The 26914-nt window shown below is 63.4% G+C and overlaps 3 protein-coding genes across 7 annotated transcripts in view; 1 reads left to right on the forward strand and 2 right to left on the reverse strand.

Annotated features, from left to right (window-relative positions):
* GLIS2 (GLIS family zinc finger 2) overlaps positions 1–13566 on the forward strand; it is a 33531-nt gene extending 19965 nt beyond the window's left edge. Inside the window, exons 2-7 of the mRNA XM_084640413.1 lie at positions 3855–4136; positions 4481–4653; positions 5219–5395; positions 6350–6483; positions 7193–7311; positions 8472–13566. Coding sequence (XP_084496539.1) covers positions 3962–4136; positions 4481–4653; positions 5219–5395; positions 6350–6483; positions 7193–7311; positions 8472–9280 — 1587 coding nt within the window. The 5' untranslated portion in view covers positions 3855–3961 and the 3' untranslated portion in view covers positions 9281–13566. The remainder of the gene's footprint in view (positions 1–3854; positions 4137–4480; positions 4654–5218; positions 5396–6349; positions 6484–7192; positions 7312–8471) is intronic.
* A 2654-nt stretch (positions 13567–16220) lies between these two features.
* On the reverse strand, positions 16221–23348 carry PAM16 (presequence translocase associated motor 16). Of its 5 annotated transcripts, none has more exons than XR_014713274.1 (6): positions 22986–23348; positions 21727–21811; positions 20946–21082; positions 20291–20376; positions 17647–17712; positions 16221–16378 (listed from the first exon to the last, which is right to left on the reverse strand). XR_014713274.1 is itself a non-coding variant. In XM_084640905.1 (6 exons), the coding sequence occupies exons 1-6, from the start codon at positions 23331–23333 to the stop codon at positions 16286–16288; spliced, it is 762 nt and encodes a 253-aa protein (XP_084497031.1). In that variant the 5' UTR covers positions 23334–23348; the 3' UTR covers positions 16221–16285. The 5 variants fall into 5 exon arrangements, 4 of the variants coding, with proteins under 4 accessions (XP_084497031.1, XP_084497030.1, XP_084497033.1 ...); XM_084640905.1 differs by having other exon boundaries at positions 20946–21143; positions 23100–23348; XM_084640904.1 differs by having other exon boundaries at positions 20946–21143.
* A 153-nt stretch (positions 23349–23501) lies between these two features.
* The window catches only part of CORO7 (coronin 7), a 205703-nt gene continuing 202290 nt past the window's right edge, over positions 23502–26914 (reverse strand). The window contains exon 28 of the mRNA XM_084640902.1: positions 23502–26707. Coding sequence (XP_084497028.1) covers positions 26702–26707 — 6 coding nt within the window. The 3' untranslated portion in view covers positions 23502–26701. The remainder of the gene's footprint in view (positions 26708–26914) is intronic.

Genomic DNA, 26914 nt, shown 5'->3' on the forward strand with positions numbered 1-26914 from the left:
TCCCTGCTGGGCGGGGGTGAGCACGCTTTCTGGAGGCGGGCAATGGGGGCTGGAGGTGGGGCTGGATGGCCGTGGAGGGGCACTGCAGGGCTGGCCCAGTGGGTGCAGCAGGGATGAACTGAGGCAGCTGAAGAGGCAGCGTTGCTGCAGAGCCAGGGGAGCTGGCTGTGGGCACCAGGGGGCTGGGGCAGGGCCGGGTACGGGCATTGTGGAGCTAGGGCGGTCCGGGTGTGGGCACTGTGGGGCTGGAGCAGGGCCGGGCACGGGCACTGTGGGGCTAGGGCAGTCCGGATGTTGGCACTGTGGGGCTGGGGCAGGGCCGGGTTCGGGCACTGTGGGGCTAGGGCGGTCCGGGTGTGGGCACTGTGGGGCTGGAGCAGGGCCGGGCACGGGCACTGTGGGGCTAGGGCAGTCCGGATGTTGGGCACTGTGGGGCTGGGGTAGGGCCGGACGCGGGCACTGTGGGGCACTGTGGGGCTAGAGCAGTCTGGGCGCGGGCACTGTGGGGGCCTCTGGCACATTTCCTGCTGTCCTGCTGTAGGCAGCGCAGAGTGTGGGGCCGCTCACTCCCAGAAAGGGGTCTGCAGGGCCGAGCGCATCCCATGCAGAGGGAGGCAAAGTGGGTGGGGGCTGGGCGTCTCGCTCTCGGATCTGCTGGCGTTGGCAGACGTCGAGGCAGTGGCAGGACGAGAAGCCCCTGGGCTGGGTGATGGGCACCTGCCCGTGATGCCCCTGCTCTCACAGGTGGTGGGCACCAGATGGGTGATGTCCCTCCCTTGCCAAGGAAAAGTACCCAGCACCCTGCCTGAGCTGCCCGAGGCCTGGGCGGGGCCAGCCATGGAGCTGCCTGGGGTCTCACTGCAGCATAGGCACCTCTGGGATCAGGCTGTGTGGGGTGCTGGGGGCCCTCGGAGCACTGCCCCCTCCTCATCACTGTCCCCATGGCCAGGTGGCGAAACTGAGTCACGGGGCGGGGGTGAAGTGCGTGGGCGGGCCAGGGCAAGGTGCCCCGGCAGGAAGCAGGCAGGAAGTGAGCCAGGCCTGGTGTCCACGGAGGATCCCAGGATGGCAGCACAGGGCCTGCCTGGCCGGGTTCACAAGGAACCAGCTAGCAGACGGCTGGCGGCCCGCCAGATCCCCTCCCCTGCCCCAGGGAGAGGCCCCAGGGAGAGGCCCCCGGGCAGGGCAGGGCAGTCCAAGGAGGGAGGCCGTGAATGCAGCTGGAGCCTTCCCAGGCTCTTAACTGCGGGAGATAAATATTTACTTCCTTCCGCCCCCTTCCCTGTGCCCAGCGCAGCCAGACAGGGGGCCACAGGCTGGCTGGATGGCGCGGGGGGGAAGGGTGTCCCTGCCCACTGCAGCGGGGCGCCCCCAGCCAGGAGCAGGGAGAGCCCAGCAGCCCTTTGGGGGCTGTTGAGGATCGGGGGGGGGGGGGGGGCTCGGTCTGCTGGCTGGGCCTGGGCTGAGCCAAAGCTGCCAAGTGGGAAGGGGCGCAGGGCCTTGGGGCACTGGCTGCCAGACCCCAGCCAGGCTCTGGGGCGCCTAGGCTCGGCACAAACCTCATGGTGCCCAGCAGGGCCAGCCTGGCCTGAGCTGAGCAGCTCTGGGCTGGCTCTGGTGTGGGCTGGGGCTGGCAGGCAGGGGGCAGAGTGGGGCTGGCTGTGGAGTGGGCGTCTCTCGTGCATGGGAACCTCGTGCTGGGGACGGTGCCCCCCAGGTCTGGGTCTGCCCATCCCCCACCCCTAACCCCCCGCAACCCTTCAACCTAGCAGTGTACCTGGCCCCATGCTGCCCACACACTCCCTAGTCCTGTGCTGCCCCCCCTCCCACTCCCCAGCCCCATGCTGCCCCCCTACTACCTGGTCCTGTGCAGCCCTCCCCCACCCCCATTCTCTGGCCCCAGGCTGCCTCCCAGGCTGCCCAGCCCCCTGCTGCCCCCCTGCTCTCTGACCCCCTGATCCCTCCTCCCATACACTCTGCAGCCCTGTGCCCCCCATACTCCCCAGTCCCATGCTGCCCTCCCCACTATCTGGTCCTGTGCAGCCCCTCCCCCCATGCTCCCCAGCCCCAGGCTTCCTCCCACATTGCCTGGCCCCAGGCACCCTCTCCCCTCCGCTCTCTGGCCCCCTGCTGCCCCCCAAGCCTGCCTAGCTGAATCCCCTCCTGGCTCCAGCAGCTTCGGGCTGGTGGTGATGGGAAAGCGCCTGCAGTCCCCGGCTAGCCCAGCTCTGGGCTCCCCACATGGTCAGCACAGGCCTGGTTCAGACTCCCTGGCCTTCCCTGCCCAGAGCCCTAGGCTGTGGGAGTTTGTCCCCCCAGAGCAGGCTGAGCTCCACGTTTGCAGGCTCCATGATGTGTTGTAATCTTCCCCTGGATGGCAGGAGCAGCAAGGCCAAGGGCAGGCTCCTGCCCCAGCTGTCAGAGCTTTGCCTCCTGCAGCATGGCTCCGCCGAGGATCTCAAAGCACCTGACAACCCCAGGGGGCTGCGGGTTGGGAGTGAGGGGCATCAGCAGATGCTTGCCCAGATCCCCTCCACACTGGGCCTGGCATTGCCCTGGCATCTGTGGGCACCGCATAGGCCTGAGTAACCGCACCAAGCAGAGGGGCCAGCATGTGACTGGTGTATGTGGGCCCCACCCTGGCCTGGGCCCCACCCTGCAGAGCCCTGCGACTCCTGGCACTGCCTCCTGAGCTGTGGCTGCTGCAGGCAGAGGGGAAACAGCTGCTTGTAATTCCAGACGGGTCACTGTGCTGGGGGGGCTGCAGCCCGGCTCTGGACCAGCTAAGCCAGTTCTGCCGGCTGCCTCTGGCCCTGTCCTCCCCTCCCCACCTGGCAGGCTGGGCGAACCCAGCCCCTGCCTGATGGCTCCTCACTGATCATAGGACCCGCTTCCCCCTCCCCACCCCCCTCCGGCTCAGTGGAGCGGGCATGGGGCTCCATGGAAAATGTAGGGCTGAGTTCTGAGCCAGGCCAGGGGAGGAGCAGGAGCCCGGCCTCTCCAGCGCAGCCAGGGTGGTGAGAAGCTGCCGGGACTCTGCCCACAGGGGGTGGGGGGAGCTTATGGGGGGTGGGGGGGCACTGGGCACTGTGCAGGGGAGAAAGCTGGTCAGGGTGGGTGGCAGAGGCAGTGTCTTGGCACCTATTGCACCTGCCTTTCAGCTCTGGAGGTCTGGTGAAAATGGGATTCAAGGGGCCCCAGGATTGGGCTAGCAGGGGGCTGCAGGCCGAGAGGGAGGCGCACCAGCAGAGCGGGGGGTGGGGAGGGGGCGGAGGCCTGCCTGCAGTGTCCTACTTTTGTACATAGAACTGTTCCTTCTCCAGAATCTGCCCTTTCATTTCTCAGCCCCCTGTGAAGAGCAGGCCTGGCGGCAAGTTTTGGGAGGGCTCCTGGTGGCAGGTTGGAGGGGCTCCTGGTGGCAGGATTTCTGGCTCTTGGCAGCGGGTTGGGGCAGGGTGCTGGGACAGTTTGTACAGTGGGGGTGCTGAGAGCTAATGACCCAAACTGTAAACCCTGTGTCTGATGGAAACCACTTCAAGTTGTGGGGTGCTGCAGCACCCCCAGTTCCAGCACCTATCGGTTGGGGGGTTCTTGGCAGCAGGATGGGGGAGCCTGGTGGCAGGTTTTGCAGGGGTTCCTGGCAGCAGGTTAGGGGGGGCTCCTGGCAGCAAGTTTTTGGGGGGCTCCTGGCAGTAAGTGGCGGAGGCTCCTGGTGGCAGGTTTTGGAGCTCCTCGTCCGGATCCTGTGGCCACTGGGACAGGCTTTGTGCAGGGTGGGTGCACGGGTGGCCGTGTGTGGGTCCAAGAGGGCGGCAAGACCTAATTCACCCCCCTGCCCCTCTGCTCCCCTGTAGGTTGCCTGGGCACCCTGCCCCTGCCCCTGGGCTGCAGGGGGAGCAAGCCCCCGAGGACGCCGTCTGCTCCCTGCCGGAGGACGCTGCTAGCGGCCACACCGGGCACCATGCATTCCCTGGACGAGCCCCTTGACCTCAAGATCAGCATCTCCAAGCTGCGGGCAGCACGGGAGAAGCGGACGCTGGGCAGTGCCAAGCACCGGGCCTTGCACCGCGAGCTCAAGACCCAGGATGATGGCGCCGCGGCGATGGGCCCCGGCTCGCCTGGCTCCCTGCCAGCTGGTGAGAGGGGGAGGGGCGTCCAGGGCCCCACCTGGGGGGACCGCCTTCCTGCACCCTCTGATACGGACACCAGGGGGGCGCCACCTGCATGCAGTGGTGAAAGAGTCTTGGGGCATGCTCTGCCCCCTGCTGGCCACCTGCCCCGGGGCTGGACCCACATGGCTGGGGTCCTCCAGGCTGTGCTGGGATCCCTTGGGGCAGGCCATGAGCTGTGGGTCTGGGCACAGGGAGTGAGGAAGCGGGGGGGCGCCGCATCCTGCCCCAGAGGTGGCTGCATTTGCAGTGGTGGGGAAAGGTGCTCAGGGTGGGAATCACTGCTCACCTGCTGGCTTTGTGCCCCCCAGGCCTCCTGCTGCCCTCCAAGTGCCATGACAAACGGGACGCCCGCTTCTCCTCAACACCCCTGCTCGACCTCAGCCTGTCACCCCCGTCCGACCCGGACTCCCCCGGTGGCAGCACCTCGCTGTCCCCTGAGCGGCAGGGCAGCGGGGACCTGCCCATGGCCCCCACCCCTCATGTAAGTGATGTGCTGCGGCGGGGCGGGGGCTGGGGCAGATGGGGGAGCTGCTGGGAACGGGGCTGGGGGCACCGCGGCGGCAGCTCCCTCCCCCAGCTCAGCAGGAAGAGTCTTTTCCAGATGGTTGCCCCTCTGCCCATGGCAGCCCCAGACCTACGGCCCTGGGCCCCGCTGAACGGGGCTGGGCTGCCAGGGAAGGGAGTGGAGGGGGGAAGGGAATGGGATGGGCTGCGGTGGGAGGGGGGCGGAAAGGGCGGCTCGCCTGGCCTGTGCCTGCCTGGGGATGGGCACCAGGCCCATGTGGGGTGCACAGGTAGTGGTGTGGCAGAGCCTGGGGGAGCTGGCTCCATCTGGGATGCAGGGGGTTGGGTGCAAGGGGGGGGGCTCCTCGCACTGCAGAGCTTTGGGATCCAGCTGTGCAACATCATTCCTGATCCCCAGGGTGGGGCACTTCCACCCCCCCGGCTCCAGCCAATGTCTCTGACCCACCCCAGCCCCCCCGCCCCCCCACGTCCCCTGCCCCAGCTGGTATCTTTGCCCCAGCACCTTTGTTCTCCCGCTGCAGGATTTCCCGTCCCTGCGCTACATCGACGGCCTCCCGAGCTCCTTCCAGTTCTTCCTGCCCCTGGGCTCGGGCGGTGCCCTGCACCTGCCGGCCTCGGCCTTCCTCACCCCCCCCAAGGAGAAGCGCCTCTCCCCGGAGCTGCCCCTGCCGCAGCAGCTGGTGTGTCGCTGGGCCAAGGTGAGGGGGGCAGCTGGGCCCCAGGGGGCTGGGTGGGGGGCTACACCCATGGTCCCAGTCCTGTTTAGGGTAAATCCCCTGACATCTGTGTTCTAGAGGAGGCTGCGAGGGGTGTGCTGTGGGGCGGAGAGGGGCAGCAAGAGGCATGCTGCGGGGCCGGGGGGGGCAGTGCAGGGTGTCCCTCGGGGCAGAGGGGGGCAGCGAGGGGCATCCATGTGGCAGAGGGCAGCAGCGAGGGGCGTGCCGCGGAGCGGAGGGGGGCAGCGAGGGGTGTGCCACAGGGTGGAGGGGGGCAGCGAGGAGTGTGCTGCGGGGTGGAGGGGGGCAGCGAGGGGCATCCGTGTGGCAGAGGGCAGCAGCGAGGGGCGTGCCGCGGAGCGGAGGGGGGCAGCGAGGGGTGTGCCACAGGGTGGAGGGGGGCAGCGAGGAGTGTGCTGCGGGGCGGAGGGGGGCAGCGAGGGGTGAGGTGCGGGGCAGAGGGGACTGGAGGGGATGGGGCAGAGGGGACTCAAGGGGTGTGCCGTGGGGCTGCGAGGGGCGTGCTGTGCGGTGGAGGGGGGTGGGGCAGAGTGGGTTGTGAGGGGCGTATTGTGCAGTGAAGGGGGGGTGGGGCAGAGGGGGCTGCATGGTGCGTGCCATGGGACAGGTCTTTGGGACACTGCCCCTCCTGGCCATTGGTAGATCTCTATGGGCCACCTTCCCGGACCCAGCGCCCACAGCCTCTGGGGCCGGCCACAGCTATGGTAGGTCTGGGCTAGGGAGTGACGGGGCGGGGTGGGTACATCCTGGCCAGTCCTCGGGGGGCCCGAGCCACTTCCCACTTGATCCCTCCTGCCGTGCATCAAAACACCCACCCCTCCCCCAGCCGGGCCCCCTGCAGCCACCCCTCCCCCAGCCAGACCCAGTGGGGCTCCCCCTGCAGCCGCCATCTGACCCAACCCTGCCCCCCCGCAGTGTAACCAGCTCTTCGACCTGCTCCAAGACCTGGTGGATCACGTCAACGACTTCCACGTCAAGCCAGAGAAGGATGCGGGTTACTGCTGCCATTGGGAGGGCTGCGCACGCCATGGCCGGGGCTTCAATGCCAGGTGGGGGCCGGGGACGGTGAGGCGGGGACAGCGAGCTGCGGGGAGGGAGGGAGATGCGGCGCGGGACCTCGAGACTGAGGGGCGGGAAGAGGAAGGAGAAATTCAGGCAGATTGCAGCTTCCAGCGAACCATGTGTGTCAGTTACACCAACAACTGTTAGTGACACACTGGCTGGTTACGGGGAAGGGATGGGGTGGGATTGGGGCTGAGAGGTTATGGGGCAGGAATGGGGCGGATTGGGGCTGGGTGGGTATGGGTTGGGATGGGGATCCGGGCTGTGTTGTTACAGGGTGGGGAGATCAGGGCTGGGTGGTTAAAGGGCAGAGACTGGGGGGTTGATGCGGGGCAGTTACAGGGTTATGGGGCAGGGATGGGAGGATCTGGGTGGGGATGGTTATGGGGCAGGATGGGGATTCAGTGGGGGGGCAGGAGCAGATCTGGGCTCTGCGCCAATTGCCGGGTATGACAAGTCTGTGTCCTCTCTGAGCTGGGGACAGTTCCTGGCCCCCCCGGGGCAGCTGTGGCGATTTGTGTGTCCTGTGACGTGGGGGGGAGGAGGGCAGCTGTTCTGTCAACTCCCTGGGTTCCCATGGCAGCTGCAGCCCCACAGCATCCTGCCGGGCTGGCTCACCCCAGCCAGCTCCCCCTCTCCCTGGAGCACCGTGCTGGGCTGGCTCACCCCAGCTGGGTTCCCTTCTCCCTGGGGTAGGTACAAGATGCTGATCCACATTCGCACCCACACCAATGAGAAGCCTCATCGCTGCCCAACCTGCAACAAGAGCTTCTCCAGGCTGGAAAATCTTAAAATCCACAACCGCTCCCACACAGGTCAGTGTCGGGGATGGGGGGCTTGGGTGTCATCCCCTCGCACACAGTTCAGTGTCAAGGCAGCCCATGGCCTGGCGGCGGTGGCCCCTTGGCACACCAGGTCAGGCAGCCTCTGGCCTGGCAGCAGAGGCCTGGTGGCATGCTGGGTCAGGCAGCCTGTGGCCCAGCAGCGGAGGCCCCGTGGCATGGTGGGTTGGCCAGCCCATGGCCCAGTGGTGGAGGCCCCTTGGCACGCCGGTTCAGGAAGCCTGTGGGCTGGCAGTGGAGGCCCTGTAGCATGCTGGGTCAGGCAGCCTGTGCGAGCACATGACCTGGTGGCGGAGGCCCCCTGGCATGCCACATCAGGCAGCCCATGGCCCGGTGGCAGAGGCCCCATGGCATGCCGGGTCAGGCAGCCCATGGCCTGGTGGCAGAGGCCCCGTGGCATGACGGGTCAGGCAGCCCATGACCTGGTGGCAGAGGCCCCGTGGCATGCCGGGTCAGGCAGCCCATGGCCAGGTGGCAGAGGCCCCGTGGCATGCCGGGTCAGGCAGCCCATGGCCCGGTGGCAGAGGCTCCGTGGCATGCCGGGTCAGGCAGCCCATGGCCTGGTGGCAGAGGCCCCGTGGCATGCCGGGTCAGGCAGCCCATGGCCAGGTGGCAGAGGCCCCGTGGCATGCCGGGTCAGGCAGCCCATGGCCTGGTGGCAGAGGCCCCGTGGCATGCCGGGTCAGGCAGCCCATGGCCTGGTGGCAGGGGCCCCGTGGCATGCCGGGTCAGGCAGCCCATGGCCTGGTGGCAGGGGCCCCGTGGCATGCCGGGTCAGGCAGCCCATGGCCTGGTGGCAGGGGCCCCGTGGCATGCCGGGTCAGGCAGCCCATGGCCTGGTGGCAGGGGCTCCGTGGCATGACGGGTCAGGCAGCCCATGGCCTGGTGGCAGAGGCCCCGTGGCATGACGGGTCAGGCAGCCCATGGCCTGGCAGCGGAAGTGCTGTGGCACGCTGGGTTAGAATCCTAGAATACCAGGGTTGGAAGGGACCTCAGGAGGGCATCTAGTCCAACCCCCTGCTCAAAGCAGGACCAACCCCAACTAAATCAGCCTGTGGCAGCCCGTGGCCAGGTGGCGGAGGCCCCGTGGCATGCTGGGTCAAGAAGCCTGTGGCTGTTGTGTTCCCCTGCAGGCGAGAAACCCTACATGTGCCCCTACGAGGGCTGCAGCAAGCGCTACTCCAACTCCAGCGACCGCTTCAAGCACACGCGCACCCACTACGTGGACAAGCCCTACTACTGCAAGATGCCCGGCTGCCACAAGCGCTACACGGACCCCAGCTCGCTGCGCAAGCACATCAAGGCCCATGGCCACTTCGTGTCCCACGAGCAGCAGGAGCTGCTCAAACTCCAGCAGCCTCCCAAGACGCCCGTCGCCTCGGCGGAAGTGCCTTATGTCAACGGGGCGCAGCTCATCATCCCCAATCCAGCCGCCCTCTTTGGTGGACACGCACTGCCTGGCCTGGGTGCCTCTTTGCCCATCCCCCTGGCCCCGGGGCCCCTGGACCTCAGCACCCTGGCCTGTGGCGCCGTGGGTTCTGCCGCGCTGCCGGGGCTTCCAAGCCCCCTGCTGTCCCTCAATGGGGCACCACTCAACTTGGCCAAGAACCCCTTGCTGGCATCTCCCTTTGGTGCCGGTGGGCTAGGGCTGCCAGTGGTGTCCCTGCTTGCTGGCAAGACAGACATGGAGAAGTGCCAGGTGGGTGACACCAGGGTGGCCAAAGTGGGCAAAGCTCAAGGGCTCGAGAGCCGCAAAGAGTCGTGCGACAGGACTGAGCGGGCCCGGCTCAGGCGTGCTCCGGAGAGCCTGCCGCTGCTGCCCGGCGCGGTGCTGGACCTGTCCACCGGCGTGAGCTCTATGGGCAGCCCCGAGGCCCTGCCGCCTGGCTGGGTGGTGATCCCCCCTGGCTCCGTCTTGCTGAAGCCGGCCGTGGTGAACTGAATGAACGAAGCCCAGACGCAAAACGAGGCGCCACCTTGGCATGGGTCTCGACGGGTGAATCTGCCAGTGGGGTTGGGGGGAATCCGGACCTCCCGCCCCCTTCCCCTGCGACAGCCACTTGGGTCTCGCTTGGACCCTACACGAAAGAAGAGTTTGACTCTTCTGAGAATAGCAATAATCCCCATCCCAGCCCTGCGGCCGGCCCGCATCACCGGCCCAGTGCAGGCCGCTCCAGAGGCCTCTTCATGGGACCCCCCAGATAGCTAACTGCCCCCTCCCTGAGCCAGCCACACCCTAAAGCCTCTTGCTGGCTCTCCGAGGTGCCAACACCGGCCCAGGACACAGCAGGAGTGGGCTCATGGCTCTGGCAGGCGCCAGGCTGGGGCACCAGGGTCGATTGTGGCAGCAGAGCAAGTGCTGGAAAGGGACGACTGCGGAGGGACCAGAGCCAGGCCGTGGCCTTGGTGGCAATGGGGCCGTGGAGCTGGATCGGGGCCCTAGGGCTGGCCTGGTGTACCATCACCCCATCTCTCCCTGGGGGCTGCCTCCCTCAGGCAGCGGCAGGCGCTGTTATTTATTTATCTCACCCAACCCTCGCTCTGACCGGTCCCCGATTGGGCCCTTGTTCCTGGTGCTGACCAGGTGCCCCCTGCCTGAGGCCTGAGCCACGCAGCCACCTGCCTTGGGATCCCAACACAGTCCCATGCCCACTCCCCAGTCAGTGCCAGGTGCTCATGCCCTTGTGCCCTCTGCTGGTGGTGTGGGCGATGATGGCGTCCATGCAGCCCGGTAGCTGGCTGGGTGTGAGCGATCCCAGAGGAAGGGCCCATTGACCCCCCTGTCCAGCCTGCAGTTCCTGGGGGCCGTGTCCCCTGGCCCCTGCAGCAGAGCTGGCCCCCTGGCACTGGCCACGCTATCTGGCCATCACACGTGGCCTGGCAGGGAGGACGGTGCCAGCAGAACCCACAGACACGGGTATGATTCCCCACCCTTGAGCCCCATGACACAGGCAGCCCTGGGCACCTTCCTCTCTGGCTCGGGGTAAGCGCCCCCCTCCCCCCCCTAGGACTGGCACTGCCATGGGGCTGGGCTAGCGGGCTCCCTCCACTCCAGCTCCGGTTCCCGCACACCGTGGGAGGCTGGCTCATTTCCAGAAACTCCCAAGCAAAGGGCTCTAGCGCCTTGCTCACCCCAACACCTGCCAGTGGGCCTCTCCCATCACCCACCTCCCTGTGCCCATGCCAGCCCGGCCTGCAGCACAGCCAGCACCCTTGGAGCCAAGCGGCGCTGACCCGGGAGCGGCCAGCCCAGCCCAGCCCAGCCCAGCCACATGGGACCACCAGGAGCCGCTGGAGCGGGGTGTTCCCGTTCTCACCCCCAAGCCGATGGAGCTCCCACCCTGCCCAGTCTGACCCCCCAAGAGCAAGTCAGCCGGGCCCCGAATGCACCCAGCCGTCCCCAGGCCCGTGCGCCAGTGAGGAGGCAGTGCCACTCAGCCGCAGCTGGGCTTGCCCGGTGGAGATGCCGGCGAGACAAGACCACGATGAACTTCTGGACTGCAGCCCCATCGCCCTTCAGCCCTGGGTTGACTGGACTGAGACAGACAGACGGACCCCCAGTCCTGTGGGGAGCCCTGCCCCCGGACCCTCCTCCCCCACCCCCGACAACGCATACTGGCTGAGTATGCCGCTCACCAGCTCCCGTGCCCCTTCCCCAACCTGGGGGAGGGGGGCGGGGGCAAGATTGCCTTCAGCTCTGTTAGTACCTTAGCATGTAACGCAAGTGTGCGTGGCTGGCCGGCGGCGCAGGGCGGGAGCCCCCTTCCTGGCTGTGCACCCTGGCCTGCTGACTGGGAGGCGAGGGCCGGGTCAGTGCTTCAGTTAACACCCTGAGTGGGCAGATGCCTGTAGCCTCCCGCCCCAGCACTGCAGGGAGCCATGGGGTCACCGGCCACAGCCTGGCGCTGCACCTGCCCAGCTGCCAAGGGCTCGTGGTCAGCTGAGTCTCATCAGGCCGGGGGCTGAGCCCCGCCCGCACAAGGCCTGCTGCTGATGCTCCCCAAACTGGTTTCCCCTTTGGCCAGATCACCCTACGGAGCCATTGCCCATCTCCAAGTGACTGGCTCAGCAGCTGCAACCTGCTCCAGCCCATGCCCCTGCCAGTCCAGTCCCAGTCTGACTGCCAGGAGCCCTGGCTAGCCCTGCCCTGGCGCGCTCCACCTCCCCGAGGCGTGGCTGCCAGGCTGCCGGTGGGCACGTGGCCTGGGCAGGCTGTTGCCCTGAGAGCTCCCCTGGGCCCGTCCTTGGCCAGGGGCTGCGGCATGTGCAAGTAGGTGGGACCCCCACTAGCCCTGTCCCCCACACACAGAGTAATGCCCATGGGCTGGTGCAGCCAGCTGTCCCATGTTCTTCTCTGGCTCCCTCGATGGGCCTAGCTGTGCCCCCTGCTGTCGCTGCCCTAGGGGGGCAGGTTGGAGACACCCCAGCCAGCCCTGTGGGCAGCCTGGTGAGCAGCAGGCCCAGTGCCAGGGTGAGACCAAGCGGCTTTGGGTGACAGCCGGATGCCCCTGGGGCACCCGGTCCTGAGGAGGGGCAGCAGGAGGCAGAGCCTGGCCCATCAGAGAACTGTGGTTATGGGTGCCAGCTGCTGGGGCGCATTAGCCCCCCCCCCCAGCTGGTCTCCTGCCCCCCCATGCATCCCGTTGGTTAGAAATCTAATTACACACAGCATAGGGCCACTCTCACTGCCCATGGTGCAGCCTGGTGGGGGGGCTCTGCTACCCCACAGCACTGGGGGCTGATGTGTCTGCCCCTCCCAGCCACGTGGCATCACAGCCCTTGCTCGGTGCGGGGACACAGCTGGTGAGCTGCTGGGGCCCTGCCCTGAGTGAGGGGGCAGCAAGCCAGCCTAAGTTACAGCATTAAATGTGGGGTGGCCAAGGCTGCGGCCTGAGACTACAGCTCCCAGCAGGCACTGCACCCCCCAAGCAGTGCCTACTGGGAGTTGTAGTCTCCAGGAGGCACCTGCCCGTAAGGAATAGAGCCACAGCAACGTGCAGATTGGGCTCATGCCATGCGGCCTAGCGGGCTCCTCCCAGCCTGGCAAGGGCCTGGTGTGGTTGCCCCCAGCAGGCAGCAGATCTAGGCAGGGTTGGCCCCTGCATTACATGGGTCTGGAGGTTCAGCTGTGGCCAATGACGGAAGGCGGGTGGGCTGGCTGGCACCACAGAGCTGCACTGAGCCGTTGCGGGTGATGCCCGTGGGCTCAGCCCATCTCTTTAGCTGGCGCTGCCCGGAGAGACCAGCGCAGTATGTACCGTAAGCTATTCTAGACACTCCAGGACCAGCCAGGCTGGCCTACGAACATATAAGCTACATAAATTCTTTAGACTGGTTTAGCACTTTGAGTGGCTGCTCCAGAGCCAGGCTCCTCGGGCACAGCTAGGCCCGGGCATGGCATGGCTGTGCCCACAGGAGCAGGCTCAGGCACTTCTTGAGGACAGGGCATCTCCAAGCAGCCACCACTCATGCCCAGGTCTCCTGGTCTCTCCCCCTCCCCACGCTTGCCCCTCGGACGCTCCCTCCCCCGCAGAGGGATTGCTCAGTGCTCGCCCCAAGGGGCCCCCCGGACTACTCCTCCCTTGCAGGAGGAGTCTTGTTGTCTTTTCTGCTGCTCCTGGTACACAAGGGGGTCCTGCGTACCTCTCCCCTGCCCTCAGCAGGACCCCTGCTCTGCTGCCACCCTCCAACCAGGAGACCCCCCCTAGCCAGGGCTCTCGACCCCCTCACTGGCCACATCCTCCACCTCAAAAGCTCCAGTGCAGCTGCTGGAGGGAGGGGCTCTCAGGGTCTGGATGTTACAGCACCCCAGCCCAAGTCTGGCAGGGAGCCAGCCCCCCCCAGAGCCAACTCTTGGGGGGACCTGGCATCATGCTTGCCAGCTCTGGGGCTGCTGAGAAGCCCCTGCCCTCTTGCCCCAGGCTGGGTGAGCAGCATGCCACTCAAAGGGTTAACAGTAGCACAGCATGTGCTTTGTGATAGACTAGGCCTGCCCGGGCCGGTATACGTTTTGTTTTTCGGTCGTCGTCGCACATTCCAGGCTCTCGGTATTTTACCCGTCTCTAAGTGCCTTTCTCTGGTAGTGTACGTTCTTTCTCCTCTCGGCTCCATTGCTGTTAGCATAGCGTTTAACTAAAGAAACAAAGCGAGACGCTCACGACTGCCCCTCTCGGCCTCCGGAGGAGAGGAAGTTTATTAAGAAAACAATAAAGTGAATTGACAAGTTTCCTTGGATGTGTCGGCCTGTGATTGCTTTTCGGTGGCTCCACCCTGCTCAGCACGGCCTAGGGACACCACCCCTGTGAGCACCTCAGCCTCCCACTGGTACCTGCACCTTTAGGTGCCAGCGACGGGCACGGCCTGGGCTGGGAACAGGCGAGGGGTTGCACAGGATCTGCTGGCGATGACAGGCAGTGGGCAGGGCAGGGCTCTGGTGTGGGGATGGGAAGAGCTGGGTTTGAGTCCAGAGCTGCTGGGAGATCTTGGACAAATGGCCATCCATTTCCCTTCTCCCTTGGTGTCTAGCTGGCCCACAAGCTCCTGCCTCCTCCCAGATCTGGCCAGCGCCCAGCGCAACAAGGCCTGCAGGTGCTACCGAAACAGAGAGGGGGAGCCAGGATGCTGCAGCCCCCAGTTTGGGAACCACTGAGCCCTCTGATATGGACATCTCCCCCCCATGTGCCAGAAGGGGCCCCACAGGAGGCAGCCAGGTCAGGCTTAGGGTTTGGGATGAACCTCAATGTTCTCAGGAGTGTCCATCTCTCTGTGCAGCCAGCCCGGGGCAATGAGGAGCGAGTGAGGGAACATCAGAGTCATGTGTGGGCCAGCTGAGTGCCCAGCACACCTGCCCCGCAGGGCCAGGGAGCCGAGAAGGGCTTATGCAAAGCAGCACAGAGGGCAGTGCTATAAAGGCTGTGCGTGTGTGTCATTGTGGTACCGACAGCCCTTAGGAAAGGGAAAATCTACTATGCCAGCTGGGCTCAGGCAGGGTTAGTCCCTCTGGTCAGTTCCCCCGGGGCAGGGCTCTCCCAGCCAGATCTCAGGACTTGGTACAGCTAAACCCACACAGGGTGGGGGCTGCCATCCCCGAGAGCTGCAGGATCGTGCCGCTTTGGGAACATGCCGCCTGCCGCCCCCCGGGTGGCCTGGTAGTTACTATGATCAGGAGTGGAAGGAGCACGGGTCTGACAGCTGTTGTGATCAGCGGCTGCCAGAGCTCACCTGGCTGGAGGGGTTTGTGGAACAATGCTGCACCCAGGAAATGCTCCACGCATCTCAGGGCGGCTGAACCCTGGAGTTTACCGGGGAGCCCCCAGAAGCCATGCAGGCTGCTGCCCTCCCCAGTCTGACGGGCCCAGGCAGGTGGTGACAGGCCAGCAGCACAGCGGTTACAGCCTCCTGGGCTCAGCCATTCCCTTTGCTCCTACACTCTAGTTTGGCAAAACCCTCTTAGAAATGGTGAGATCTGGTTCCTGAGCTCCCCGGGCTCAGTCTGGTCCCAAGAGCCCATCTGTGCCTCGCCTTCGGGGCTGCACAGGAGTGGCTGAGAACAGGCAGCTGGGGCCTTCCAAATGGCTGGGCAGAAAATGCGTCACTGCAGCCCCCAAGTGAAACCGGCAGCCTTCTTGCCCTGCTAAACTGCTGGGCTCTTTAGGCTGCCCCTCGCCCCCAGGGAAAGCTGGGCATACAGGGGTCCAGTCAGGTACAGCCAGCTCACACTGACTCTCGGGGGCTCAGCAGCGGGTCTCCTCGCACGGCAGCTTTCACACGTCCTAGCAGATCTCCGCCCATGTTGTCTGACTCTTCCTCCCCAGCAGACACTGACCTAAGGCCACTGATGGACCTGGCCAGGGAGTGGAAGGGCAGATACATCTCTGAGATGGTGGGAGCAGTCGAAAGTGTCCACCCCCATCACACTGAGCCAGGGGCACACGGAAACCCTGTTTCTAGTGCAGGGGTGGGGAAACTTTTTGGCCCGAGGGCCACATATGATTATGGAAATTGTATGGTGGGCCATGAATGCCCATGAAATTGGGGGTTGGGGTGCAGGAGCGGGTGAGGGCTCCAGCTGGGGGTGTGGGCTCTTGGGTGGGGCCAGAAATAAGGGGTGTGGGGTGCAGGAGGGAGCTCTGGGCTGGGGCAGGGGTGCGGGCTCTGGACTGGGGCTGGGGCTGAGGAGTTTTGGGGTGCAGGAGAGTGCTCCAGCCTAGGATGGAGGGGTTCGGAGGGTGGGAGGAGGATCAGGGCTGGGGCAGGGGGTTGGGAGGAGGTCAGGGGTGCAGGCTCCAGGTGGCACTTACCTCGAGTAGCTCCCGGAAGCAACAGCATGTCCCCCCTCCGGCTCCTACGTGGAGATGCAGCGCCAGCTCTGGGTTCCCAGCCAATGAGAGCTGCAGAGCCAGTGCTTGGGGCGGGGGCATTGTGTGGAGCCCCCTGGCTGCCACTACGTGTAGGAGACGGAGGGGGGACATGCTGCTGCTTTTGGGAGCTGCACGGAGTGGAGCAAGCCCCCGACCCCACTTCCTGGCAGGAACTTGAAGGCCAAATTAAAAGGTCTGATGGGTTGGATGCAACCCGTAGTTTGCCCACCTCTGTTCTAAAGCATGGGGCTCCCAAGGAGGCAGCCAGCTGGCTGCATATAGCACCAGGCATTTCTGGCTCTGCGGCAGGTGGGGACAATTGGACGCCATGTTTCAAGGCGAATGGTCCAGGAAGGAATGGTCCTCCCCCATCTATCTCGTTGCCCAATTGTCCTAGTGCATTATGGGAAGTCCCTGGCCATCCGGTAGTGGATACAGCTGCCCGCAGAGCAATGGGCCAGGCTGTGACCCCCACCCAGCTCCCCCACGGAATCCCCTGATTCCAAACCACACAGAAGAAGCTGCAGAGAGGAGATTTATTGGCTGGCTATAATTTAGAGGGGCTGAGAAGAGGGCATGGGGAGTAGTTACGTCTTTGGCTTCTGCCCCTGTTCTCTTTCATTCTGTCTCTGGGCCTCGATTCGAAGCTCTTCATCCAGCCGCTCCTTGGCTCTCACCACCTGTGGGACAGTGTCTCCAATGAGTCTCACCTACCGCCCAGTCCGCCATACGTGGGCCACGCCTCAGGCCCAGGATAGCCAAGGGACATGGCTGCACTTCACAGGGCAGCCAGGAGGAGGCAGCAGAAACCACCAACGTGACTGGCTAAATTCCCTCTAAGCTGCGCAGCTACCTATTAAGCCCCGTGCAGGGGCTCAGGTGAGGAGAGGTGCCCCTCCCCGCTGGCCCCAGCGTGGACCTGTTGCGGCTGGGGGAGAGGAACCCCTCCCTCAGCCCGGCCCCAGCGTGGACCTGTCTTGGCCAGGGGAGGAGCATCTCCCTCAGCCCGGCCCAGGCCCACCAGAGCTGCCACGGCCGGGGAGACATGCCGCTCCCCAGCCCCGAGATCCTGAGGCAAGAGAGGGCTGAGGGGAGTCATCTCTCCCCACCGCAGCCCCAGGGCAGCCTGCACCCCAAACCCATCATCCCTGGCCCCACCCCAGAGCCCCCACCCTCTGCCCCAGCCTTGAGCCCCCTCCCACACGCCAAACCCCTCCCCAGAGCCTGCACCCCCAACCAGAGCCCTCATCCCCCCATGCTGCAACCCTCTACCCCAGCCGTGAATCCCCTCCGACACTCCAAACCCCTTGGCCCCACGCCCATCACATGAGTTATGTGCACCAATATGAAGATGATGTGTCACACATCACCTCCATATTGGTGCACATACAAAAATTAATTCCGCACACGGACGTAAAAAATTAGAGGGAACACTGGTGACTGGCATGGGGGGCTGCTGATACTGGCTCCAGGCCAGGCCCCACCATGCAGCAGCAGAGGGATCTGAGAAAGATGCTGTAGCCCAGGGAAGTTTGCCCCCTCAATCCACATGCTCCAGAGAGCACAGGATGGCAAACGGACGCTGTGCCAGACCCCAGGGAACTCTGCCTTTCTCAGGGTCCAACATGCTGCCATCGGAGACACCCAGGGTCTAGCCTGTGTGACAGGGGGCCCAGAGAGGTGTGGGGGTATGTGGGCAGGGCGTGGGGATGGAGACACCAAGAGGGCACTGCCAGCAGGACGTTCACCCTGGCAAAAACCCCTGAAAAGGTCTGCTTCTGCTCAAAGGGGTAATTAGAGCGCCACAAACAGTGATGACAGTCTTTGAGCCTCCAGCCCCAAGCGCCAGCTCCTAAGAGAGCCAGCCAGCCCCTGAACCTGCGAGGCCAGCCCAATAGCCTGGCACAGAGCAGGACGGATGCCCAGACCCATCCAATGCCCCGCTTACCTTAGACTGCAGGTAAAACGATCCCCCCACTGACTTATCATTCACCTTGAATAAGTGATCGTAGTTCTGCCAAAGGAAACAAGCCAACTGTGAGCTGCCTCTCCCAGCTGCCCCTCGCTCTTCATTTCGGCGCATTGCCAGCTGGCTGTTCTCAGCCATAGTGACAGGTCCCTCCAGGGGACAGCCATGGCAGTGCCTGCGTCCTGAGGAAGAGGGAGCAGCCACCCTCGCTCACTGACACTCCGCCAGCAAGGGCGTGCAAATTTGCTGGGGGGCTGTCATGGGGGGTTGAGTCCAAGCACTTCAGCCCAGAACCTCTCTCCCCTCTGCAGCACTGGAAAGCCCTGATTACAGGGCAAGCCAAGAAGGGTCCCGGGGTAGAGGGGAAGGTGCGAGTGCCTCAGTGCACCATGAGTAACAGACCTGCTGAAGGAAGCTGCTGCACTGAGATCAGAGGTGCCCAGCCCTAACTAGCCACCCACACGCACTCCCTGGAACAAAACATGCCGCCACCCAGCCATTTCCTGCCATAAGAACGTAAGAATGGCCATATTGGATCAGACCAAAGGTCCATCCAACCCAGTATCCTATCGACAGTGGCCAATACCAGGTGTCCCCGAGGGAGTGAACCTAACAAAATATCTAGTGATCTCTCTCCTGCCATCCATCTCCACCCTCTGACAAACAGAGGCTAGGGACACCATTCCTTACCCATCCTGGCTAATAGCCATTAATGGACTTAACCTCCATGAATGTATCCAGTTCTCTTTTAAACCTTGTTATAGTCCTAGCCTTCACAATCTCCTCAGGCAAGGAGTTCCACAGGTTGACTGTGCGCTGAGTGAAGAAGAACTTCCTTTTGTTTGTTTTAAACCTGCTACCCATTAATTTCATTTGGTGGCCCCTAGTTCTTATATTATGGGATCAAGTAAATAACTTTTCCTTATTCACTTTCTCCACACCACTCATGATTTTATAGACCTCTATCATATCCCCCCTTAGTCTCCTCTTTTCCAAGCTGAAAAGTCCTAGTCTCTTTAATCTCTCCTCATATAGGACCCGATCCAAACCCCTAATCATTTTAGTTGCCCTTTTCTGAACCTTTTCTTATGTCAGTATATCTTTTTTGAGATGAGGGGACCACATCTGTATGCAGTATTCAAGATGCGGACGTACCATTATCTATATAAGGGCAATAAGAGATTCTCCATCTTATTCTCTTATCGCTTTTTTAATGATTCCTAACATCCCATTTGCTTTTTTGACCGCCGCTACACACTGCGTGGACGTCTTCAGAGAACTATCCAAGATGACTCCAAGATCTTTCTCCTAATTCGTTGTAGCTAAATTAGCCCCCATCACATTGTTATTTTTTCCAGTGTGCTTTACATTTATCCACATTAAATTTCATTTGCCATTTTGTTGCCCATTCACTTAGTTTTGTGAGATCTTTTTGAAGTTCTTCACAGTCTGCTTTGGTCTGAACTATCTTGAGCAGCTTAGTATCATCTGCAAACTTTGCCACCTCGCCGTTTACCCCTTTCTCCAGATCATTTATGAATAGGTTGAATAGGACTGGTCCTAGGACTGACCCTTGGGGAACACCACTAGTTCCCCCCACTGATCACATCAAAAGTGGTGTCTTAGGCGCTGACTCCGTGGGTGCTCCGGAGCTGGAGCACCCATGGGGAAAATTTGGTGGGTACAGAGCACCCACCGGCAGCTCCCCGTCCCACACCTGGCCCCAGCTCACCTCTGCTCCGTCTCCTCCCCTGAACGCGCTGCCCTGCTCTGCTTTTCTGCCCCCCTCCCCACCCCGGTTTCCCACGAATCAGTTGTTCAAGCGGGAAGGGCTGAAAAGGAAGCGGCGGCTTCGCACTCAGGCCCAGGGAGGCAGAGGGGAGCTGGGGTGGGGAGCGGTTCCCCTGCATGCCCCCTGGGTTACTTGCTGCAGCGCGGGTGACCCTCCTTGCACCCCCCCCGCCCCACCTCACCTCCACTCTGCCTCCTTGGGCCTGAAGCGGAGAAGCAGAGCGGGGCAGAGAGTAACTCAGGGGCGGAGGTGGGGCGGAGGCGAGCTGGGGCTCGACGGGGAGCTGCCGGTGGGTGCTCTGCACCCACCAAATTTTCCCCGTGGGTGCTCCAGCCCTGGAATACCCATGGAGTCGGTGGCCTAGGGCACCACTTTTGGCCGGTTGTTAAATTTAGAAGCCCTTTTAGAACCGGTTGTCCAAATTTAACAATCGGTTCTGGGAACCGGTTCCAGCTCACCACTGGTTACCCCTCTACATTCTGAAAATTTACCGTTTATTCCTACCCTTTGTTCCCTGTCTTTTAACCAGTTCTCAGTCCATGAAAGGATCTTCCCTCTTATCCCATGACAACTTAATTTAAATTAGAGCCTTTGGTGAGGGACCTTGTTAAAGGCTTTCTGGAAATCTAAGGACACTATGTCCACTGCATCCCCCTTGTCCACATGTTTGTTGACCCCCTCAAAGAACTCTAATAGATTAGTAAGACATGATCTCCCTTTACAGAAACTGTGTTGACTTTTGTGCAACAATTTATGTTCTTCTATGTGTCTGACAATTTTATTCTTTACTATTGTTTCAACTAATTTGCCCGGTACTAACGTTAGACTTACCGGTCTGTAATTGCCAGGATCACCTCTAGAGCCTCTCTTAAATATTGGTGTTACATTAGGTATCTTCCAGTCACTGGGTACAGTAGCTGATTTAAAGGACAGGTTACAAACCATAGTTAATAGTTCCGCAATTTCACATTTGAGTTCTTTCAGAACTCTTGGGTGAATGCCATCTGGTCCCGGTGACTTGTTACCGTTAAGTTTCTCAGTTCCAAAACCTCCTCTAGTGTCACTTCAATCTGTGACAATTCCTCATATTTGTCACCTATAAAAGACGGCTCAGGTTTGGGAATCTCCCTAACATCTTCAGCCGTGAAGACTGAAGCAAGAATTCATTTAGTTTCTCCGCGATGACTTTATCGTCTTTAAGTGCTCCTTTTGTATCTCGATCGTCCAGAGGCCCCACTGGTTGTTTAGCAGGCTTCCTGCTTCTGATGTACTTAAAAAACATTTTGTTATTACCTTTTGAGTTTTTGGCTAGCTGTTCTTCAAACTCCTTTTTTGCTTTTCTTATTACATTTTTACATTTAATTTGGCAGTGTTTGCCAGAGCAAGAACACCAGGCTTCAGCTGGGGAAAAGGGGCTGGCCTCTCAGCAACCTGCTGCCATGCAGGCCTGCCTGCTGGACTGTCCTGCTCCAAGCCATGACTTTACCTTCTGAATTTCCTCTGGGCTGAGCTTGGAGATGTTGAGGATCTGCTGGGCCTCCTGCAGGCTGATCCCTGAGATGCTGGTGGCTGCAGCAGACTGGGGTCCAGCACGTCCCCGCGCATCGGCCGCTGCTCGGTTGGCTGTTCAGAGAGACCCCAAGCTGATCACTCCTCCAGTCACAGCCCGCTCTCCCTGGCGCACCTGGCCACAGCGTTCACAGGAGAGCTTACCTGGGGCTATTGAACATGCAAAGGGAAGTGCTACAGGACCTCTATGGACATAAGGGAACGGGGGTGGGAGCGCAGGGCGTGGCCACATGAGCCAAGGATGCCTGGGTTCAATTCCAGTCTGTCACAGGCTGTGTGTAGCAATGGGGATGATCCTGCCCTCCCTCCCAGAGGATCCCCCTGCTCTCTGTACAGCACTCAGAACTGTCCCCACCAGGGCCACCCAGTAAGCCTGGCCCAATCAGCCACCGAGCAGGGCCCCCAGGAAACACTGGAATCCCAGCCCAGGTCCCCCTCCCTGCTCCCTGCCTGGCAGCAGTTCGTGTTACGAGCCTGGGTCCGTGCAGGTAACACATTACTGAGCAGTTCTCACAAGTGAAGGTGCCAATCCAGGCTGCCTTCCCCAGCCACAGGCTGCAGGGGGAGCTCAGCAGCACAGGCCCGGTGCCCGCCAGCAGAGCCAAGGCTGGGGGTCACCCTCAAGGACAACATGAGGTTTCCATGGATATCCCCCTTGGATGCAAGAGAGAAGGCTGGCGACGGTGACTGGTGCTTACCTGCAAATTCCTGCCTGAGCGCCCGAGCGAAGGCCCTGCCCACCACCTGCACCCCCACCACGATGATCTGCGCCAGGTACTTGGCCTGCAGACAAAGCACAAGCAGTCAAATGCCTCCTGCTGACAGGGGCCTACAGAAGGAGCCTTCTGAGTGCGTGTGCCCAGGTTACTCCTCGGAAGGGAATCAGGTAAATAGGGAGATCCAGCAGCTCCCCCTCCCGCGCACAACTCAGGCACTAGTCAGCTTAAAAGCACTCTCCTCCCCCAAAGCATTCACCCTGCCAAAACACCAGCAATCGGTTAGCCCAGCCAGTGACACAACATGGTCCAAAAGAGCGTGGGGCAGATCAGGGACCAATAGGGCCAGTGCCCTGGGACTAGTTAAATCGCTGGCTATGGGAGCCCAGGAAAGGCAGCCAGAGGCGACCCCAATGCTCGCTGGGCACTGGATGCAAAAGGGAAGGGAGGCCGCACAGCTGGCGATGCACAGTGCGGCTCTAGACAAACCCTGCACTGGGGGGCGGGGGGAGACTTCACCAGACCGTGCACCTGAACTCAGAGTAACCCCAGCCTTTGCGCCCAGCAGCCCGGGTGTTCCTGTTACGCAGCGAGCGCCTTCTAGCGGCCAGGCAGCGGCACGTCCCTGCTGGCTGGCTGCAGGGCAAGGCCAGCCCGGCCCTGGGCACCGGAAACGGAGGAGCAGCTAATGCCCCTGCATTAGCATGTGAACGCGACCAGACAGGCCGCTGTACACGGACGCCAGGCGCTGGGCTCACCCCTCCCAGCGGCGGTCAGGAGCCCGGGCAGAGCGGGTCGAGGGCCGCCCGGGCCCCCCTCCCCCGAGCCAGGGGAGTGTTCCCAGCCCCCAGGGCCTCGGCACACGCACGCTCTGCCCAGGGCCGCTTGCCATGGACAGAGCGTACCGGGGCGACGGACGGATGGCTCCCTGACCTCGCGCCGCCGGCACCGGGGGGGGGGGGGGAGCCCGGCACCGGGGGGGGGGGAGAGCCCGGCACCGGGGGGGGGGGGAGAGCCCGGCACCGGGGGGGGGGGGGAGCCCGGCACCGGGGGGGGGGGGGGAGCCCGGCACCGGGGGGGGGGGGAGCCCGGCGGCTGTTCTGGGCCGCCCAGGCTGCTGCCGCTCAGACGGGCCCGGCCGAGCCGCACGGAACCAGCCGCTTTCCGCGGGCCGGGGCCGGGGCCGCCCGGGCTCCCCCCAGCGCCGCGAGGGGCCCCGCGGGCGAGTCCGTGGACCCAACCTCCGGCGCCCGCCGGGCAGAGGGGCCCGGGGCCGGCACCCCGCGGCGGGGCCTGCGCAGGACGGAGCGCGGCTGGGGAGCCCGGCTCGGGGCAGCGACCCCGGCCCCGCTCACCATGTCCCCGGCGCTTCCGGCCTGCAGCAGGCTCCGGCTCAGGGAGCGAAGGGCAGCGGCCCCCGCGGGGGCGCCATAGAGACGGCGCTGGGCGGAGTGTCCCCGCGGCCAGCGAGCGGTAGGTGCCGAGCGCCGCGCGAGAGGGGAGCGCGCCCCCTGGCGGACGGCGGGGAGGCTGCAGCGGGGGCGGGGCTGGGTGCCCCCTGTCCCGGGGGCCAGGCCGCTCATCCCCATCGTTGCCCCAGCGCCCCCCGGCCTGACCCCAAGCCACCCTCCGCGGTGCGGGGGGCAGCCGCGCCACGGCCCATCTGCAGCGCTTGGGTTGGGGCTTTGGGTCCTGACCCGGCCCGAGATCCGCCACGCTCCGCACCCGCGGCCCCTGGGGTGTGTCCCCCCCGGCTGGGACCGGCCACGTGGGCACAGCCATGGGCACAGCCATGGGGGCCCGGCCCCATCGCCCTGGCAGGGAGGACGCGGGGGCAGCAGGGAACTGCCTGAGCTGGCATTTGGCCACGTCCCTGGCACGACCCGCCCCGGCGAGCTGAGTGCCCTGGGATCAACACTGGCTGGGGTGGCCAGGCAGGGAGGCGAGCCTGGAAACCCTGGGCAGGCGCCCCAGCTCTGGGGCAGCCCACCAAGTCAACAGAGTTGGAGACCCCAGAGCTCCCACGTTCGTGACTCCAGCCGTGGCTCTGGGGCAGCTTGACAGGTGAAGGACCCCTGAGCCAGACCTCCAGTCCCTTGAATGGCCAATTTCAACATGTTTAGGTTTGGTTCCAAATCACTACAAACCCAGACTTCAAACAATCAGCCAAGGGGGGGGGGGGCTTTCGTAGGTTGCCCTTGCTGCCTGCCTTCCACCCAGGCCCGGTGCAATAGCCGTCACGAGAACAACAGGGAGCCAACAGTTACCCTGCGGCAGTGGCAGTTCCCTTCCCCCAGGGCCTAGCATCTGAACTCAATCCTCTCCATGTTTTGGGTCACCTCCATGAGGGCACAGCCTTGCCCGCCCCCGGGCCCAGGCGTAACGCAGCTGCAACTCCCAACCCCTCCCAGGCGGTGCCCGCACCAGGGGCAGCTGTCTCCCGAGCTGCAGGGAGTCCTAGTCCTGAGCTGTGAACACAGCCCCTGCAGGCTCCAAGCGGGCCGGGCCGGAGCGTCAGTGATGTGCCTAGTGGGAGCTGAGAGTGCCCGGCCCTGAAAACAGCTGGCTGCAAGACGATGCGCTGGGCTCAGGGGCTGGGGTGTACCACCGCTGCACCCCTGTATCCCACCAAGAAAAATGGAGGGCTGGCAGAGCCCTGGGAGGCACCTTCCATTGGCCACAACTGTGGTGGTGAGCACTAAGGCTCACCCACAGGAGCACTGGGTCCGAGGGGAGAAGGCACAGTCGGCTGCAGTGGTTCAGGGACTCCCTGCCCACACTGGCTACCTGCATTGGGCTTGGCCCTCCCAGCAGCTGCAGCCCATGAGCTGGGCTGCAAAGACATCCAGATGACGGGCAAGTGGGAGTTGGCCACAGGCCAGCATCAACAGGGAGCTGCGGCACCAGCCAGCCAAGAGGCAGGTGTGAGAATCCATCCCCCACAGCCCTGGAGAAGGAGGAGGCTTTGCCTGCCATGCTGCCTTTCAGGGACTATAGATTTGCTGCCTCCGTTTGTTTGGTTTAAAATATCATTTTTTATTAAAACTCGCGGCGCCGTTTCAGAAGCCCCCTCCCTCCTCTCCACTGGCTTGCTGGCATTTGTCCTCTCCCAGCAGACACCCACTGAGTCCCCACCCCCAGGCTCCCGGGCCTTACAAAGCACAGCCCCAGTCCTGCTCTGGCACTTGGGCTTGCTGGCAAGGCAATGCCCCTTGCGGTGCCAGGCCCTCCAGGAAGGGCTGGGCAGCTGTGGGTCTTGGCTCAGGGTAGCTCAGCTCTGCTCTCTCACCCCAAGAGAACATTCCCCCAGCGCCCAGGCAGGTCACATACTGGGTGACATCACGCACTCTCTGCGAGACACTGCCTAGGTGGGCTAAAGACTCACACTGTTGGTGAAATATTGCGCAGAGCGAATGTAATGCTGGGGAAGGATGCCAGCCTGGCAGCCCTGGAGCCGTCCAGACTGGGTATCCCACAAGCAGCAGGGCAAGCATCTGGAGCCCTCGGGTACCGCCCGCCCGAGCTGATGGGGGCGCTGCACTAAATGCCAGGGTCAGAGGGAAATCAGTAATAGTACCTGGAACTTGAGTCCAAGTTGTAACCAAGAGGGCACCACCCACCCGCAGCAGCAGCCTGTGCCCCAAGCCCAGCCTGGGGTAGAGGGGAGGCTCCAGAGGCGTGCCAGTGGGGTTGTAGTGGAAGCTCTGCTGCGGCTGGGCCCAGGCCTGGGCTGGCCGTGCCACACAGGCCGGGCACCCTTGGGTTCCTGAACCACAGTGCTAAGCTCCAAGCCTGTGCCATCCCTGCTCTCTGCCAAGGCTACCCACCAGCGACTCCTGCCCACCCTCCAGACAGGCAGCCCTCGAGGCCAGGGTGTGGTGCCCCTCTTGGGAAGGCTTGTGCTTTGAATGTCTGCCGGAGGGGAAACAGAACAAGTGTGACTTCGCCTTCAGATCTGAACTGAAGAACAATCCCAGGCCAGACCCCAGCACTGGATCGACAGGTGCAGCGGGGCAACAGCCGAACTCAGAGAAGACACTTGGTGTACATTGTGCCGCAGTGATTCCAGCCTCTGGCCCTTGCTCCCCGCAGCCTGAAAGACGCGTGAGGCATGTGCAAGTGCTCTGGAGTAGACTTGTGGAGGTGTTCAAGGCACCTGCAGCCCTGGGTATCAGACCCCTAAAGCCCAGTGCGTTGTGAGCTGGGCTGGCCTGAAGGAGGTGCTGCAGGCCGCGCCTTTGCTTGGGGGCCATGCTCAGTCGGGCTAAAGAGATTGTGTTGCGAGAACAGGGAGGGTTGGTGGCTATGAAAGGCCAGGCTGGGAAGCCCCCGGATCCCACGGTGGCATCCCCAGCTCCCCACGGCCCTCTCTTTCCCCAGCCTTGCAGCCCCCAGGGTGGCTCTGTCCTTGCCCGCAGTGGTTACCACCACAGTGCCATCGGCTGGGGCCCAAGCACAATGTGAACATCAGCCAACCGACGAGCAGCTCTGCTCGAGGATGGGTGATTTGAGGTGCCCAGAGGAGCCTGCTGGTCCAACGGGCAGAGGGTATAAACTGGCCGAAGCCACAGCCAGCACGGCCAGCCCTGGCCCGGCAGCACCGCGGTCAGCAGAGTGTCCATAGCCCTCCCAGACCCCACACGGAGAGGAGGGTGCAGCCTGGCGAAGCTGGCAGGATCTGGCTCACTCAGTCCATTAGCCCTTAGGTAACAAGGCAGAGCCTGGCGCAGAGCCGGCTTCCCGGGCTCTTTGGGAAAGGGCCTGGGCTGGGCCTGAGGCCCTCCAGGGAGATCGGTGCTGGATTGGGGAGCGGCGAAGCCCTGGGGTGTGGGCACAGTCCAGCAAAAAGCAAGGCCTCAGTGTGGGGGCTGTGAAGGCCAGGCAGGGAGGTGGGGAGCCAGCAGCATTGGCATGGAGGAGATTGCGGTCCCAGGAAACAGGAGTCACCCCTCCAGAGCTAGTCCTACAAAGAAAGAGATGGAGTGAGCGGGAGCCCGGGCAGGGTGCCTGGCACAGGGGTGTGATCACTGGACATGCTGCCCTCTCCAGATCCCCCCACGTCTCGGGCAGGGCACCTGGCACAGGGGTGTGATCACCAGGCATACTGTCCTCTTGGGATTCCACCCCCCGTCTCGGGCAGAGCTCCTGGCAGAGGGGTGTGATTGCTCTG

This window comes from Lepidochelys olivacea (genome assembly GCF_965140295.1).
Source record: "Lepidochelys olivacea isolate rLepOli2 genome assembly, chromosome: 10".
NCBI classification, from domain to species: Eukaryota; Metazoa; Chordata; order Testudines; family Cheloniidae; genus Lepidochelys; species Lepidochelys olivacea.

Bases quoted from the DNA above. Each gene is read 5' to 3' on its own strand.
- PAM16 (XM_084640904.1), bottom strand. From the start codon at position 23,333: ATGGGGATGAGCGGCCTGGCCCCCGGGACAGGGGGCACCCAGCCCCGC. The intron at 17,713-20,290 runs GTAAGTCTAACG...TTCCTTTGGCAG, and splicing joins ATCCTGGCAATTACAGACCG to AACTACGATCACTTATTCAA. The intron at 16,379-17,646 runs GTAAGCGGGGCA...ACTGTCCCACAG, and splicing joins CGTTTTACCTGCAGTCTAAG to GTGGTGAGAGCCAAGGAGCG.